Source organism: Sceloporus occidentalis, unplaced genomic scaffold, assembly GCF_023333645.1.
Source record: "Sceloporus occidentalis isolate IW3139 unplaced genomic scaffold, rSceOcc1.0.p SCAF_2, whole genome shotgun sequence".
NCBI classification, from domain to species: domain Eukaryota; kingdom Metazoa; phylum Chordata; class Lepidosauria; order Squamata; family Phrynosomatidae; genus Sceloporus; species Sceloporus occidentalis.
In genome coordinates this window covers 47,160,416-47,174,203 of record NW_028316982.1, presented here as the reverse complement: position 1 = coordinate 47,174,203, position 13,788 = coordinate 47,160,416, and the positions used below count along the sequence as shown (strand labels likewise).

At 38.9% G+C, this 13,788-nt stretch overlaps 1 protein-coding gene across 9 annotated transcripts in view; it reads right to left on the bottom strand.

Moving 5' to 3' along the window:
* The window catches only part of LOC149318233 (period circadian protein homolog 2-like), a 47,855-nt gene that overhangs the window by 19,184 nt on the left and 14,883 nt on the right, over positions 1–13,788 (bottom strand). For all 9 annotated transcript variants that reach the window (XM_089509268.1, XM_089509267.1, XM_089509271.1 and 6 more), the window contains 6 exons: positions 12,901–12,952; positions 12,424–12,557; positions 10,526–10,604; positions 9,384–9,490; positions 7,792–7,945; positions 1,242–1,347 (listed from right to left, as the gene is read on the bottom strand). In XM_089509268.1, coding sequence (XP_089365394.1) covers positions 1,242–1,347; positions 7,792–7,945; positions 9,384–9,490; positions 10,526–10,604; positions 12,424–12,557; positions 12,901–12,952 — 632 coding nt within the window. The remainder of the gene's footprint in view (positions 1–1,241; positions 1,348–7,791; positions 7,946–9,383; positions 9,491–10,525; positions 10,605–12,423; positions 12,558–12,900; positions 12,953–13,788) is intronic.

Sequence of the window (13,788 nt, the reverse complement as noted above, 5' to 3'; positions counted from 1 at the left end):
TAAGAATCAACAATGAAATACATGAAAGAACTATTTCTATTATTAAAGAAATGATTTTAAGAGTGCAACTAAAGGCCTCAGTTTCAGTAGTGACATTTGCAAAGTCACAAGTTATTGTATGAACAGATATTGAATCCAGGCAGTAAGTACTTAATTTTTGAAGGCATAAGATTTTGAAACAAAACAGCTTTCTAATAAGGTTAATGGGTGCCATTTTGCCAATCAACAGTACAGTTGGCCATCCATATCCATGATTCCTTATCCATGGATTGAAAATACTCCAAAAAGATATAAATTCTAAAAAGCAAATCTCGATTTTGCTATTTTATATAAGGAACATCATTTCACTATACCACTTTATTTAATGGGATTGGAACATCCACAGATTTTGGTATCCATGGAAAGTCCTGGAACCAAACCCTAGTGGGCCACTGTACTAAGCCAAACATTAGTACAGGTTATACAGCACATCTCAGAATGGAGGCCACATCAACATCAAGCTTCAGTACAGAATTATAACAAAGATCAAGGTACCCTTGGATAAACCTCATTTGTTTCAATTATCCTTCTGGACTGCCTGGTTGCAATAAGACTCAGAAGCACTGCTTGTGCAGTATCCTGCATAAAGCACAACACTGCTTTATGGTGATTCAAAGAAGAGGTAATGTCAGAAAGTAGTGTTGGAGGGATCCTATCCTGCAAAATTCCATTTGAAAATCCACCTTCTCCCATATGCGCCTACTTGGATTTTAACAGCCTTGGGGTAGGGCCTTTTCTCTCTGTTGTTAGATTATTGAAGTCATACATGGTCTGAATGTATGAGAGGGCCTTCTTTGTGACAGCTTATAGGCTCTGGAGTTCCTTGCCATCCACTAGCAGGCAAAGACGTTCTTAATCATAAAGGATTCTGACCTTTAAGATGGCTTGTCTGTTTGCTGAAAAAGGCGGTTACTGATTGTCTCTTAATATTACTGATGTGATTAATTGATGTCCTTTCATTCTGGTCTGTATTTTATTCTTTTCAGCTGCCCTGAGAACAATTTATATTGGAAAGGCATGATATAAGAGGGAAAAATGACTGAAGCTCTAGGAGGCCAATATTTTATGTGGAAGTACATACAGTATTTTGAAGGTCTAAATTATCTGAGACAGCTAGGCATCTATGGATATTTTATCCTGTAACTGCTTTCCACTATGGACCCAACTCAGTATGATTTTCTTTCAATATAAAGACAATGTACCTGTAATAATAACCGATGTATTTGTTCTGTAATCTCCTGAACATTAGGATGAATTACTTTTTCTTCTGTGCAGTGAGGTGCAAATACATCTTCATTCAAGGGACCTCTGTAAAAACCATTAATAATATTCAGAATCAGAAGTGCATTCATTTCTGTTGTATCAGCCCTCTTTTTTCTATTCCATCTACAAACTTTTAGACTGATAAAATGTTCAGGGTTACTCACTCCAAACATGATTTCTTCATTCATTCTGAAGTAACTCTTGACAACATTGGAAAGATCTGAAGCACTTACAAGTGTCTTGTTAAAATCATTTACTATTCAGTACATATTTACAAGAGCTATTATTATTATTATTATTATTATTATTATTACCACTATTACTACTGATATTATTGATAATCTCTCCTCTCAACAAATCTATTCACTCCAGAAAAACCAGGCAAACAGATGCAGTTAACTTTTGTTTGGATGCTGACTCCACCTGTTCCATAAGACTCCATTATTACCACTGCTAAACATAGGCACTAAAACATGAGAACTATCCCAAATGCAGCATATAACAAAAACAAAAAATGGTAATTTTCTAGGTTTAATGATACAGGTTCTAATACTATTACTTACCGAATTTCTACTCTGCCCATCCTCATAAGACCCCATGGTAGCTTTATGATGTGGCTAGGCCATCTGGACAAAATCATATTGCTGCACCACACAACCATAAGCAGGAGAAAAGGCTACAGGCACAACAGCCATGAAATTAGAAAGGCACTGGAGAAATAATCTGCTTGGAGCTAGCATATTTTGTCTACTTTCCCTCACTACCACTGTGTCAACCTGGAAAAAGAGCAACTGGCATCAGGGTGTACTAATAGGATTCTAGCTTCTTTCTTACATAAGACACAGGTCGCATGTGGTTGCAGCTCACTGAAATATTATAACTGCCATATGGAGTTCACATCTCCACACAGTAGCGCTAATGTGTAGCAGTTTATTACAGAGATGGGTGGAAGATATCCTTGTCACTACTTAAGATGGAAGACAGCAGCTCTTGATGGAAGGGTTTCTCACTAGATGTGGAATATCCTTGTTGTATTAACTAAAATATATTAAAAATTAGGGGAAAATGCTAGCCAACAGACTAGAAACATTCAATATTCATCCCCATCCACAAAAACGGAGACAATCCCAAAGATGCAAGTGGGTTTCAGGAAATTTAGAGGCACTAGGGACCATGCTGGAAACATACGACAGGTAATGGAGTGCATGAAGGAATTCCAAAAGAAAATCAGCATGTGCTTTATAGATTATAACAAACCCTTTGCATAGATCACAAAAACCTATGGATGGCTCTTAAAGACATGGGAGTGAAACTACATTTAATAGTCATGATTAAAAATCTGTACTTAGAACAAGAAGCCAGTGTTAGAACAGAATATGGAGAAACAGAATGGTTCTCAATTTGCAAAGGGGTCAGGCAAGGCTGCATTTTATCAGTCTACTTGTTCAACATATATGCAGAAGAGCAAGTTTAGACTTAGTAGGAGAAATAAAGGACAGAGAAATCTCAATGAACTTAAGATATGCGGATGACATCATACTCCTAGTGGAAAACATCGCAGACTTGGAACAATTATTAAAGAAGGAAGTGCAAAGGCAGGCTTGTTGCTGAACATAAAGAAAACAAAAATAATGACCATGGAGGACATACAGAAATTCATTCTATACAATGAAGAAACAGAAATAAAGATTTCTCATGCCTAGGATCAAACATTGATCAGAATGGAGACTGCAGTCAAGAAAGAAGAAGAAGAAGACTAGAAATGGGAAGGACAGTGATGAAAGAACTAGACAAGATCCGAAAGAGCAAAGTTATACAACTGAACACTAAAGTTAGAATTGTCCAATCCATTGATTTCCCCACCACCATGCACAAATGTGAGATTATTATTATATTTATATCCTGCCCTTCTCCCAAGACTGGGACTCAGTCTTACAACAGTGGCTTACAACATTAAAAAACACCATAGTTAAAAACATACAAAAACAATACATTAAAATAGAATTAAATTACTGCAACAATTAAAACAAATTCAATGCTAAAATATCAAATACTTCAAAAAGATAAAAATGCTTAAAATACATTAAAACAATATAGTACCCAAGGTTGTTCTTTAAAAGCATTGTTTTAAATGCCTGTCTGAAGAGGAAGGTTTTCGCCTGTCTGTGGAAGGCCATCAACGAAGGGGCCGTTCTGGTCACCTGGGCAGGGAGTTCCAGAGTCTAGGGGAAGCCAAGGAAAAGGCCCTCTCTCGTGTCACCACCAACCGTAGAATCATAGAATCATAGAGTTGGAAGAGACCACAAGGGCCATCCAGTCCAACCCCCTGCCATGCAGGAAATCCAAATCAAAGCATCCCCGACAGATGGCCATCCAGCCTCCGTTTGAAGACCTCCAAGGAGGGAGACTCCACTACACTCCGAGGAAGTGTGTTCCACTGTCGAACAGCCCTTACTGTCAGGAAGTTCCTCCTAATGTTGAGGTGGAATCTCTTTTCCTGCAGCTTGCATCCATTGCTCCAGGTCCTAGTCTCTGGAGCAGCAGAAAACAAGCTGGCTCCCTCCTCAATATGACATCCCTTCAAATATTTAAACAAGGCTATCATATCACCTCTTTACCTTCTCTTCTCCAGGCCAAACATACCTAGCTTGGCCTCATAGGGCATGGTTTCCAGACCTTTCACCATTTTAGTCACCCTCCTTTGGACACGCTCCAGTTTCTCAATGTCCTTTTTGAATTGTGGTGCCCAGAACTGGACACAATATTCCAGGTGGGGCCTGACCAGAGCAGAATATAGTGGCACCATTACTTCCCTTGATCTAGACACTATACTTCTATTGATGCAGCCTAAAATCGCATTGGCCTTGTTAGCTGCCGCATCGCACTGTTGACTCATGTTCAACTTGTGGTCTACTTGGACTCCCAGATCCCTTTCACATGTTGTCTACTTAAGCCAGGTGTCCCCCATCCTATATCTGTGCATTTCATTTTTTCGCCCTAAGTGCAGTACCTGACATTTCTCTCTGTTGAAGTTCATTTTGTTAGCTGTGGCCCAGCTTTCTAGTCTATTCAGGTCATTTTGAATTTTGATCCTGTCCTCTGGAGTATTAGCTATTCCTCCTAATTTGGTGTCATCTGCAAATTTGATAAGTATTCCCCCAATTTTTTCCTCCAAGTCATTGATAAAGATGTTGAACAGTACTGGGCCAAGGACAGACCCCTGTGGGACCCCACTGGTCACTTCTCTCCAGGATGAAAAGGTGCCATTGTTGAGCACCCTTTGGGTTCGTCCAGTCAACCAATTACAAATCCACGTAACAGTTGCCTTGTCTAGCCCACATTTTACAAGCTTGTTTGCAAGAATGTCATGGGGAACCCTGTCAAAGGCCTTACTGAAATCAAGATATACTATATCCACAGCATTCCCTTCATCTACCAAGCTGGTAATTTTATCAAAGAAAGAGATCAGATTTGTCTGGCATGATTTGTTTCTCTGAAACCCATGTTGACTTTTTGTGATTATGGAATTGCTTTCTAGATGTTCACAGACTCTCTTTTTAATGATCTGCTCCAGAATCTTTCCTGGTATTGATGTCAGACTAACTGGCCGATAATTGTTTGGATCCTCTTTCTTCCCCTTTTTGAAGATGGGGACAATGTTTGCCCTCCTCCAGTCTGCTGGGACTTCTCCTCTTCTCCAGGAGTTTTCAAAGATTATTGCCAATGGCTCCGATATTACATTTGCCAGTTCTTTTAATACCCTTGGATGTAGTTCATCTGGTCCTGGAGACTTAAATTCATTTAGATTAACAAGGAATTCCTGTACTATCTCTTTACTTATTCTGGGCTGAAATTCCCCTATTCTGTCCTCTGCTCCTTTATCCTCAGGTTGAGCACCCTTTGCCTTTTCTGAGAAGACTGAGGCAAAGAAAGTGTTGAGTAATTCTGCCTTTTCTCTGTCCTCTGTTAGCATTTTGCCATCTTCTCCACGCAGTGGCCCTACCATTTCCTTCTTCTTCCTTTTGCTGCGGACATATCCAAAAAAGCCCTTTTTGTTGTTCTTAACCTCTCTAGCAAGCCTGAGCTCATTCTGTGCTTTAGCTTTTCTGACCTTATCTCTACACTTGTTAGCTATTTGTTTGAATTCCTCTTTGGTGATTTCCCCATTTTTCCATTTCTTATGCATGTTCCGTTTAAAATTTAGCTGAGCTGAAAGTTCCTTGGTCATCCATCCTGGGTTCTTGCGACACCTCCCATTTTTCTTTCTCACTGGAACTGTTTTAATTTGTGCCTTCAGTATCTCCCTTTTGAGAAACTCCCATCCATCTTGAACTCCCTTCTCTTTTAGTATTCCTGACCATGGGATCACCTCCAGTATTTCTCTAAGTTTACCAAAATCTGCTCTCCTAAAGTCTAGGATGCGTACTTGTGATGGTGGTGGGATGGGGAAAAGGGCCTCCTCTGCAGATCTCAAAGCCCGGGCCGGCTCATATAGGGAGATACAGTCTGCCAAATAGCCTGGACCTGAGCCACATAGGGCTTTATAGGTCATCACCAACACTTTGAATTGTGCCTGGAAACAAACTGGCAGCCAGTGGAGCTGTTTCAACAGGGGTGTTGTGTGCTCTCTATAACTTGTCCCTGTTAGCAGCCTGGTTGCAGCTCTTTGGACCAGCTGAACTTTCTGAACACTCTTCAAAGACAGCCCCATGTAGAGCGCATTGCAGTAGTCCAAAGGTGATCTAACCAAGGCATGTACCACTGAGGCCAAATCCGGAGGCTCAAGGAACGGGCGCAATTGACGGCACAGGTTTTAAATGTGCAAAAGCACTCCTGGTCACTGCTGAGACCTGGGCCTTCAAGGTTCAGGAGTACTTCCAAACTGAGAATCTGTGTCTTCAGGGGGAGTGTGACCTCATCTAACGCAGGCTGGATCCCTATTCCCTGATCTGCCTTCTGACTGACCAGGAGCACCTCTGTCTTATCTGGATTAAGTTTCAATTTGTTTGCCCTTATCCAGTCCATTACTGATGACAAACACTGGTTTAGGACCAGGGCAGCCTCCTTGGATTGAGGTGGCTGGAGTCGTAGAGTTAAGTATCATCCGCATATTGGGATATCACACCCCAAATCTCTGGACAAACTCTCTCAGCAGCTTCATGTATATGTTAAAAAGCATAGGGGATAACACAGAACCCTGAGGGACTCCACAGGCCAATGGCCAGGGGGTCAAGCAGGAGTTCCCCAGCACCACCTTATGAGTTCACCCCTCTAAGAAAGAATGGAGCCACTGTAAAATAGTACTTCCAAGTCCCATCTTACAGAAGTGGTCCAGAAGGATACCATGGTCGATGGTATTGAAAGCCACTGAGAGGTCCAGGAGAACCAACAAGGATGCACTCCCCCTGTCCAGTCCCCTGAGTAGGTCATCCACTAAGGTGACCAAGGCTGTCTCTGTTCCATAGTGATGCCTGAAACCAGACTGAAATGGATCTAGATGTAGAAAGAGAAGAATGTGGAGAGGAAGAAAATAAACTAATTTGGGATGTGATGCTGGAGAGGAGTACTGAGAACCCCGTAGACAGCAAAAAAGACAAACAAATGGGTTCTTTGAACTGATCAAGCCTGAACTACCTCTGGAAGCCAAGATGAACAAATTGAGGCTATCATACTTTGGCCACATCATGAGAAGCACGACTCATTAGAAAAGACAATACTACTAGGAAAGATAGAAGATAGTAGAAAAACAAGAAGACTGCATGTCAGATTGCTAGACTCAATCAAGGTTATGGACTTGAATCTACAAGATCTAAGCAGAGAAAGGGAGGATAGGGAGGCTTGAAGATGTCTCATCCACAAGGCTGCCATGAGTAGAGGTCAACTTGAGGGCAGTTAACAACAAGGGACACTATGTCTTAAAAGAGTTACATGGCGAATATGCTAGGGATGCTGCCTGCAGTAGCATTCATGGGAAGGCTAATGGCTAAACTAGACAAAGCTCTATTTATGCAGTTATTATGTGATTGAGTTTAAAAAGTAAATTGCAGGTGTGGCAGCTTTGATCATTTCCTCCCTGCTGTGCTTCCAGTCTGGATCCTGCAATCTATATAAGAACCACACACATGTAGTCTGAATAATAATAAAAGCTCCCACTAGTGGGTCTAATTCTTAGTAGGATCACAATGGGGAGCAAAATGTTAAAGCCATTCCTTCCAACAGCAGGACTTTATCTGGATTTAGGCCTCCCCACCCATTTAACTTTTTAAAAGCCATTTTCACAATTGCACATTGCACAGTTTGGCACTATGTTGTGTAAATTATCTCTTTGAGAAGGTAGTGGTGAGGGAAGGCAATGAGAATTCACATTAGGCTCCTGTGATTCAAAAAATTTGCATACGACACTTTGACCAATATTTCAAGATAAATAAGCTTTCCTCCAAAACTTCATAATGAAAGAGTTTTCATTTTTATTACTAAATATTTACTTACGTTCTCACTTTGTGTCTTCCAATTATAAAGGAAATCTTTCGACTCCAGGGGTTGATGAAACTAGACCAGCTAGTATCCAGAGTCACATATTCACCATTTCTAGTACAGAATCTGATCGGTGAATAATCAAATGGTTGACCACCAGACTGAAGTACTGTAACAAAAACAAACAAACAAATGTGAAGTTGAAGGCTTTCATGGCCAGCATCCATAGTTTTTTGTGGGTTTTTCGGGCTATGTGGCCATGTTCTAGAAGAGTTTCTTCCTGACATTTCGCCGGCATCTGTGGCTGACATCTTCAGAGATGCCCAAAAAAACCCACAAAAAACTAAACAAACAAATCTTTAAGGAAATAAATTTATAAAATTGTTATTTCTGTATTCCCATAGATATCAAAATTCATGGATGAGCAAGTGCTATTAAATGCAATGGCATAGCACAATGGTGTTCCTTATATAAAATGGCACAATCAAGTTTTGCTTTTTGGAATGTATATATTTTAAAAAATATTTTCAAGACATGGATAGCTGAATCCATGATAAAAAAAATCTGTGGATAAGAAAAGTTGACTGTAATTCATTATTCATAATTACCAAGATTAGAAATGGAATATTTAAAAGCCAACCAGACATAAGAAGTAAAGGATACTGAACACTCACATAAGTCTATAAATAGAAGTTAAGATGTTAAAATAAAATCATAGAGCAGGAAGAGACCACAAGGGCTAGCCAGTCCAACCCGCTGCCATACAGGAAGTCACAAGCAAAGCATCCCTGACAGATAGCCATCCAGCCTCTGTTTAAAAATAAATAAATAAAACTCTAGAGAATTCCAGTTTTTGGATTTAACTCCAGTGGGTAATTCAATCAGAATGACAATCAAATCGCTCTATGTCAAATTCAGAGGATAAAAATATCCACACACTGGAGACATATCACTTGCATGTCTTAGGACCAGATTGTTTCAAAGACAGTATCTCCCCATGTGAACCTGCCAGAACCCTAAGATCAGGGAAAGGATTTCACTTGGTCCTGCAATCATCACAGGCCCATTTGGTGAGGACACAAGAGAGACCCTTCTCAGTGGTCTTACTGTTTGGAACTCCCTTCTGAAGGTGGTTAGATTGGCCTTACTCTCCTTTCACCGGCTGTCATAAACTTTTCTCTTCTATCAGACTTTTAGTATGTAATTGCATAGGTTTCTTACTGGGGTGTTTGCTTTGGTATGTTTTAACGGTTTCATATTTAAAACATATATTTAGCATGTTTTAACGGTTTCATATTTATTAGGATTTCACATTTTTGACTGTTATATTAATGTGGTGTTTTCATTGTATTTTAAAGTTGTACTGTTATATTGTTGTTATTTTTAAGCATCTTTTTTTGGCTGTATTGGGTCTAATTTGGGAGAAAGGCACCATATAAATAAAATAATAATAAAATAAAAATAATTCTGTCAGATGTAACCGAGACTTCAATAAACAGGAGAGCAGAAAAGAGGAATTAATAAATTATAAATTTGTGTCTAATCATCAGAACAGCAATGAATTAATTGGTCAAAGGTCTAAAAATCAGAAGAAAATTAGAACCTACTTTTTTTGTGAATTGCTAGCATTAAAGGTCTATCACTTGGATGAAGATTCACTAAGACAGGAGTTCCAATCAAGTCCTGAGGTAAGTATCCCAATAGAGGTACAGCTCTTTTTAAAAAAAGAAGAGAAAAAAAAATTGAATAATCATAAAGCAGAATACATCTACACAGAACTTATTTCAATTTAATTTAGATAACTTTGAGTACCCTACAGAATAAATATTTTTGGAATGCTTCACATTCAACTCTGCAAACAACAGGCAGATGGAACATACAGTGGACCCTTGTTATACGCTGGGGTTTGGTTCCAAGATCCCCCGTGTATAACAAAATCAGTGTATGCTCAAGTCCCATTAGATATAATGACATAGCAAAATGGTGTCCCTTATAAAAAATGGAAAATCAAGGTTAATGTATACTTTTTTGGAACATATTCAAACCGTGTATGCTTGAATCCATGTATAAAAAATCCGTGTATAAGAAGGGCCGACTGTATTAATAGTTATCTTTATGAATGTTTAATGCCAAATATAATAACAGAACAAGCATATGACTGCCCAAAACATTTCTTATCGGTCTAGAGTTCTATTGATGGGCTATACTATAAATGCCATCTCTAATCAACAGGAAAAAAATGGTTGTGATTATATTGGACAAAGATGACAGGAATTCTAGTTCAGACTTTTGGGAGCAGGCCAAATTTGTGAAGGCTGCCATCAGACAACTAATAATTGATGCTCAGCAGTTGCTGTCATACATTTAAAAATGTCCATCTTACTCATTTTCCTGCACAGTGCAAGAACTCAAGATGAAGCTGAGTTATCAATCTTTACTAGCAAATGAAGAGAAAAGAGCTGAGGGATCAATCTGAAGGGCTAAGATTGTACTCAACACTCTATTTTCAAAAACATAAACACAGATCTAGCGCCACTGTGTATTTTGCTAGGGTTTTCCTTCGCCCCCATTCTGGTTAGCTCCATTATTTGAGCAACTACGAACATATCTTAACTTATCTGCATTATAGTCATATACACACATTCTCTGCCTTTTAAAATATTTAGTCATCATTTTCGATAAATAAAAACTATGAAATAACATAAACTATGAACAAACAGAGTTAAATATAGCAGTTTTAGCATTTCACCTTTCATCTACATCTTGAAACAAACAACTTGGTGTATGTGTGGTTGTAAAGACTCGTTTATTAGGAGGAATTCTGGGTGCTGAAAAACAAAGTATAAAATTTAGTGAAACAATAAACTTATATTACCTAAACAGATACTATTTATGAGAGTGATCAACTGGCTCATATAAATCTGCATATTGATTCTTAGCAGAGATCAGCTATGCAACCAGTAATTCCAGATTTGTTTTAGTTCTGTGGAACAACTGTATTTTAGAGAGGCATTATGCATGTGTAGTTAGCCATTAATTAATATTACCACCTGAATCCATAACATTAAAGTCCTAATGAAATGGAAACAACCTTAACCCTTGCTCATCTTACTGTGATTAGGCCCAATTAATGTTCATTGAGGGGTCATGCAGAGGAGGCAAAAGGAGCAGCTTGAGCCCGATCCCGCTCTGATCACTGTGGGACCATGGGAACTGGATGTAGCAATCGTGAGGTGGGCCAGTGCTGCGGTCTGAAATGGACTGCCGGCAAGGAACAAACACCTATCAAAATGTTCCTGGCGCAGAAGCATGGAGATTTCTTTGAGGAGTCCATTGTCCTCTGCCTACAAAGAGGCCTGTGGCCTCACAGAAATGGAGACATATTAGATTGCAAAAGAGGAGTCCTTGTTGATATGCAATTGGCCTTTAAATTTCCTGGACTTTTCCCAACTGCTGCATGGCCAGAGGAGGAGGGGCCAGCCTGCTAAAGATACCCTCTCCATTTCATCATAACTAAGGACATAAACAACAAAATGCAGGCATCTTACTAACATCTCTTAATTTTTCTCCTGTTTGGTATGTAACATCTTGCCTGATGAAGATGCCAGAGGAGCTTCGAAGTATATTGTGCATTTCAGCTGGCCAATAAAGGTATCACTGTTTGGTGGCTTTTTGTTTGAATGTACTAAATGGCCAACCCCTGTATTCTGTACTGAATATGTTCTTATTCTACTATATTATTTTTATTGTCTTAAATTGTTTCCACTGGTTTTACTTATGAAGGAGAAGAAGCACATTCAGGCATAGATGCATTGTTCCTGGGGTCCTAGTGGCTGGTAAGAGCTCCACCTTTCCTGTTCTAACTGCCATTGCTCTGGCCTCTGAGGGAGAGAATAGCAGCTGAACTTAAATTTCCACACCACTATCCCTTTTTTCTTGTGTGTCATGTCTTATTCCCTAAAGGCAGAGAACTGTTAAATTAATTAACTGTAAGCCACTGGGGGGATGCTTTATGATTGAAGAACAGGGTATACATACTTTAAACAAACAAACAAACAAACAAATAATCATATTGCATGATGCCACAATATCTTTTGACACAGGGCAAGCTATAAATATTTTAATAAATAAATAAAAATAAATGAAATTATTACCAGATAAATTCTAAGGTCTATTGAAACCAGTAGGATTTACATCTGAACAGACATGCATAGGTGTTCTTGTGTGTTTTCACGTACTTTCCAACTTAAGGATCATGAGGTTCTCCACAAAATTTGTTCAGAGGGGATTTGTCTTTGCCTTTGTTGAGAGTGTGATTTGCCCAAAGTCACCTAGTAGGTTTCCCTGGCGGAGTGGCAATTTGAAGCCTGGGCTCCAGAATTTTAGTCAAACATTCAAACTACTATACCATGCTGCCTCTCTCCATGCATAGGACAGATCTGCAAGTCTCACTTCCATCAGTAAACATGGTAATGGGTTGGAAGCTTCATCAGAATTCTCCACAGATGTATATCATTTCTTAAATACAGCAGCCTCTCTGTGAAAACCTCAGTTATTATATTATAGGCACATTCAACTGCAGAGGAATGGTTACTATCAAATACTAAGCCAGTCTCTCTTTTAAAGAAATAATTACAACAGTATTACCTTCATAACCAGAATGCACCTTTTCTGCAAGCAATACACAGCAAAGCTGATCCTCAACATCTTGAACTTTAATAAGATATGGAGTCATACGAAATGGGTGGTAGCAGATCTCATTTACATTTTCTTTCCCTGCACTAAAAAGTAAATGGAAGGATACTTTATTCATTATATTTTGCACAGATCTTTAAACTGTATGCTAGTTGAGTCTAAATGACAGGCTAGGATCTAAAGAATGGAATGCTGTTTCCAAGAAAAGATTGGGGCTTTCTAGCTTTCCTCTTGTTACAATGCCACATAAATGTGCTCTGAAAAGTCACAGCCAAGATGAAGAAACTTTCTAAAGTGGCACTCCAACAGGTGTAAGGAATTGCTGTGGGAAAAGAGGACTGACAATTTCTCCCACTGCATATCTGCATGGGCTTCTTAGGATCCCAGTCATGTCCAAAGTAAAACACAACACTCTAATATTGCTCTTACCTGATACGGCAGAAAAAAGATTTTTCCTCCATGCATTCTTGTGTGGTAGATTCTATTAGAAAAAAATATTAAAATGATTTTATAAGCTAAAGTGAAAGAATTTGAAATGTTGAGTCAAGATGTTGAAAATTAGTCCACTGTAATTATTCAACTTAAAACATAATTTCAGTACTGTCATAACCGCAGAGCAATCTTAAGTGGTTCCAGGGAAGAGATCACATTGGCCAGAAAGGAAGATGATGATGATGATGATAGTAATAATAATAATAATAATAGGATTTATTTATATGTACACTCTGGGCTGTTCATGACACGGAGGCTTAGTTACAGACTAGGCTCTTCTGAGGCAATAGAATAATTTTGGATCCGCTCTTATCTGACCCATTTTGTGTTTTCTTACAGGTATCATCAGTGGAAGGACTGCAAGCAGCACTTGACTCTGATGGCAGGAAGCTACCATGGTACTATCCTAACTCTCCCTCCCCTGTCATTAATAATGTGAGACCATCTGAAAGAGGAAAGCAAAGTTATTTATTTCCTATAGGAGAACTGTTAGGTAAGGAAGTAAGCAATGATCTGCCTCACTTATGAAATCCTAAAAAGGTTAAGAAAATCACACCTTATTATGCTTATTAATTTAATACTGCACCATGCACTTTTTCTTTAACTCTCATACACCAGGACTATATGTGAATGTGCATGTACGTACCAAGAATTATCAATAGAGTTGGCAATAATGTACAGTTTCACGTATAATGTATTAATGTACTGCAGCACATCCACAATTATCAATTTAATTATGATGAAAGCCTTGGGCCTACTATTTAAAATATCTCAATCTTATTTGTGGATTTCCTGCAACAGACCAACACACCTATCCTGTGGAGC